Source organism: Colius striatus, chromosome 3 (genome assembly GCF_028858725.1).
Source record: "Colius striatus isolate bColStr4 chromosome 3, bColStr4.1.hap1, whole genome shotgun sequence".
NCBI lineage: Eukaryota > Metazoa > Chordata > Aves > Coliiformes > Coliidae > Colius > Colius striatus.
In genome coordinates, this window is record NC_084761.1 from 51,501,971 (window position 1) to 51,505,600 (window position 3,630).

Sequence of the window (3,630 nt, forward strand, 5' to 3'; positions counted from 1 at the left end):
AGGAGAAACTTCTTCCAGAGCTGATTTTGACCATGGAGGAAAAGTCCTTGAGGAAGGTGCTATGAAAGCTACCTGTCCCTTTTTACACTCTTTTCCTCCCTGCTTCAGGGAAAGCACAGGGGAGCTGGGTTAGCCATGCCTGCTGGCTCTTAGCCCAGCGTGCCTGGCAGAAAGCCCATAACCATCCCACAGCACAGACCTGTTCCTCTTCATTTATTTTGCTGTTTGCCCAGCCCTGAATTGAGCAGACATATATGAGAGGTGCTCCCCTCCCCTATTCCCAGCCCCGAAGGTTAAAGGTTACAGGGTGCTAACCTTGTACCTTGCTCACCTGGGAACACGGGAGCAGCCTTTGCCCAAGCTGCTGCATGGTGCAGGGGGATGAGCTAAAAGCTGCACAGAGGATGTGGAGCAGGACTGATCCTCAACCTGGCGTGGCTTTGGCACAGTTGTGGGACCTGGAGCACGACAGGCTGTTGAGGAGGTTGCAGAAATTCAAGACAAGTCCTTGTTCTTGTTTCCAAGCCTGCTCTGAGGTCTCCAAGAGAAGGGCATGGCTTGGAGGGGCAGGAGCCAGTGTTGTTTTTAGTGACAGGCACGCTGGCCGGGCCCACTGCTGGCCCTGTGCTGGGGCTACAAGTCAGAGTCACAAGGCAGGGTGCTCCTCTGGTCTTGCTCCGAGCGTCCATCTCGCTCATCCTCCAGCACATCCCTTGGATTGCAGTAAGCCCTCATGGTAGAGTATGGCCCAGGCTCTGGCACAGGGCTCTGGGGCACTTTGGGGGCCCTGAGCTCCTTGCAGCAAAGGTGGAAGCTGAGGGCAAGGGCCAGCCCCCCCAGAATCTCCAGGCAGCTTCCCAAGTAGCTCAGCACTAGGCTGTAGCCTACGACCAGCGTGCTGCCATCCGGCGCAGGCAGTGCCCACAGCTCATGGGTATACCAGGAGGCAGGCACGAGGCTCAGCAGCCCAGAGACGAGCAGCACGAGCCCTGCCACGCCAGCCAGCATGGGCTTGGGCTCCTCCTGCCAGCAGCGAACCCCCAGGGTAGCCACCACCAAGCCCACGAGTGTGAGCACCAGCGAGGTGGGCATCAGCCCCTGCGCCACCCGCACAGGCACCTGCTCAAAGTACCCCAGTTCATCGGCCTGCCCACAGCTGCGCTGATGGTTGCTCTGCCGCTCGCTGCACAAGTCCCAGATGCCCTGCTCCAAGATGAGGTCGATGGGCTGGTTGGGTATGAGGCTCACCTGCCTCCAGTTGGGTGCCAGTGTGCCTGTCAGTGTCAGCAGGATCCCGCAGGGGCACAGCACCAGCCCTACGATCATCGCTGCCGGCGTCCGCATGCTGAGCAGGTGGGGGAAGGGGGCTCCTCTGTCTTCCTGCTTGCAGAGAGGTCTGTGGGGGCTCCAGGGGAGCAGGAGCACCCCGCTGCTGCCTGTCACCTGGCCAGCAGATGTGGCCCTGGGGCTGCTAGGTGCAGGCAGGAGTATCCCACGGTAGGGCAGCAGACCCGGAGCCTCCTAAAGGGCGGGCAGCTGGCGGAGCCCTCGTCCTGGCTGTGCCCCCGTCCTGGCTGTGCCCAGGACCGCGGGGAGGTGCCAGCTGCAGGAGGAAGTGCAGGCAGGGAGAGGCTGGGCCAGGCAGGGCTGGCTGGCACTCAGATGCAGTGGAGTCTGGAGCCTGCGAGAACCAGCCGTGCTCCCTCCCTGCTGCCCCCTTGCAGGTGACAGGCGGGGGATGGCAGAGGCAGTTCGGCAGCCCCGGCATGCAGCTGGCACTGGGGCGGCTCAGCATCACCCTGGGGTTGATGGAGCTTGATCCCTGCTCCTCCCTGACGGGGAAGCACAGCACCCTGCTAGGGCTCACCTAATTAAACTGACTGCGACCTTACTTTGCCATCAACTGAATTAATTTACAAAAATCACTAATCAAAATGAAATGCTAACAGGTCTCACAGTTGGTAAGGACCCTCTGGCCCTCCCCAGATCCAGTAGACCTTCCCAGCCCGTGTCCTTTACCTTCACAGAATTACAGAGTGGTAGGGGTTGGAAGGGACCTCTAGAGATCATCTAGTCCAACCCCCCTGCAGAAGCAGGTCCACCTAGATCAAGTCACACAGGAACGTGTCCAGGTAGGTTTTGTAAACCTCCAGAGAAGGAGACTCCACACCCTCCCTGGGCAGCCTGTGCCAGGGCTCCCTCACCCTCACAGGAAAGTAGTTTTCCCTCATAGAATCATAGAATGGTAGGGGTTGGATGTTCAAGTAGAACTTCTTGTGTTTCAGCTTGTGCCCATTACCCCTTGTCCTGACACTGGCCACCACAGAAAAAGAAAAAAAAAAAGACCAGCCCCATCCTCTTGACACCTGCCCTTTAGGTATTTAAAGCATTGATAAGGTTTCCCCTCAGCCTTCCTCGGGCTAAACTGCACCAAGGTCCCTCAGCCTTTCCTTGGAAGAGAAACATTCCAGTCCCCTGATCATCTTGGTAGCCCTCCACTGGACTCTCTCCAGAAGTTCCCTGTCTCTCTTGAACCGAGGAGCCCAGAAAAATCTTCTCACTCTTCCTCTCAGCAAGGTTCTTCTGGGACCACTCCTGAGTTTAGCCCTGCTCTTCCTTCCCATGCTGCACTCAGAGGCCACCTGCAGGCACAGTGCCCTGGCGCTCAGCAAGAAAAGCCCCTGAGATATACCCTGCGACAGATATGTGGAGTCACCACGTTTGAGAACTCCTCTGTGGGGTTTTAAGCTCCAAAAAGTCCTGCTCTTGGGCCTTTCCAAATTTCCCTGAATTCCTGCCAGTCGTGCTGAGCCCAAAAGAGGGCAGCAGTCTCTGTGGATTCACTTGGGACGAGCAACTCCAGCAGTGATGGAGGGCTGGCTGCATGGATGTGACAACGCGTTGCACTGCTGGTTTCTTGGCCTTGGTCATCTGAAGGGCTACATGGATCTGTACTGGGCCAGCTGTTCCCTGGCTCCCACCCTCACTCTTCCATCCTACATCTCTTACTTGAGTGCCCCCAAAACGCTTCTGCCCTGTGGGTGCCAGATCATTTCAGGGCCAGACTGTGGAGCTGTTGGGCACTGGATCTTGGCCCAGCTGGAAAGTAGGGGTGGGCTGGACTCAGCCAGATGCTCGTGTCCCAAGTCATGTCTGCTGGGCAGCAATGCTGACAGCCAGACTGTAGCTCCAAACTGAGAACACCTGGCTTTAACACACAGCTGGCTAAAATTTGTCACTCCATATCTGAGAAATTTAGCTAGGGGCTGTTTCTCTTTCTGTCCCATTAACTTTTGTCCCACTCCAACCACTGACTCTGTGCCAAGCCACCTATTTGTGCCCTTGGAGCTGCAGGTCCAAACAACATACCAAATGCTGCCTGCTCAATGTGCTGTCCAAGGCTTTCTTCTGCCATGAGACCCCACCCCTGATGAGAGCAGGCACTGAAAAAGCCTGAAATCTTCTAGTCCTGTCATTCACAGGAGGTTTTGCTTTCCTTTCTTTTTGGCCACAAGGTGGAGGTTGCCTGTGAGAAGATGAAGTCTGCCTCAGAGACAGAGAGGCAAAAGGAAAGGGCTGGTGGCAAGCTGAGTGGCACAGTGAGCCTGAGTGCTGTGGATGAGGGCCTGT

The 3,630-nt window shown here is 56.8% G+C and overlaps 1 protein-coding gene across 1 annotated transcript; it reads right to left on the minus strand.

Moving 5' to 3' along the window:
* Nucleotides 1-633: 633 nt before the first annotated feature.
* On the minus strand, nucleotides 634-1,357 carry CLDN23 (claudin 23). Its single transcript, XM_010203102.2, has one exon. The coding sequence runs from the start codon at nucleotides 1,342-1,344 to the stop codon at nucleotides 634-636; it is 711 nt and encodes a 236-aa protein (XP_010201404.2). The 5' UTR covers nucleotides 1,345-1,357.
* Nucleotides 1,358-3,630: the final 2,273 nt, after the last annotated feature.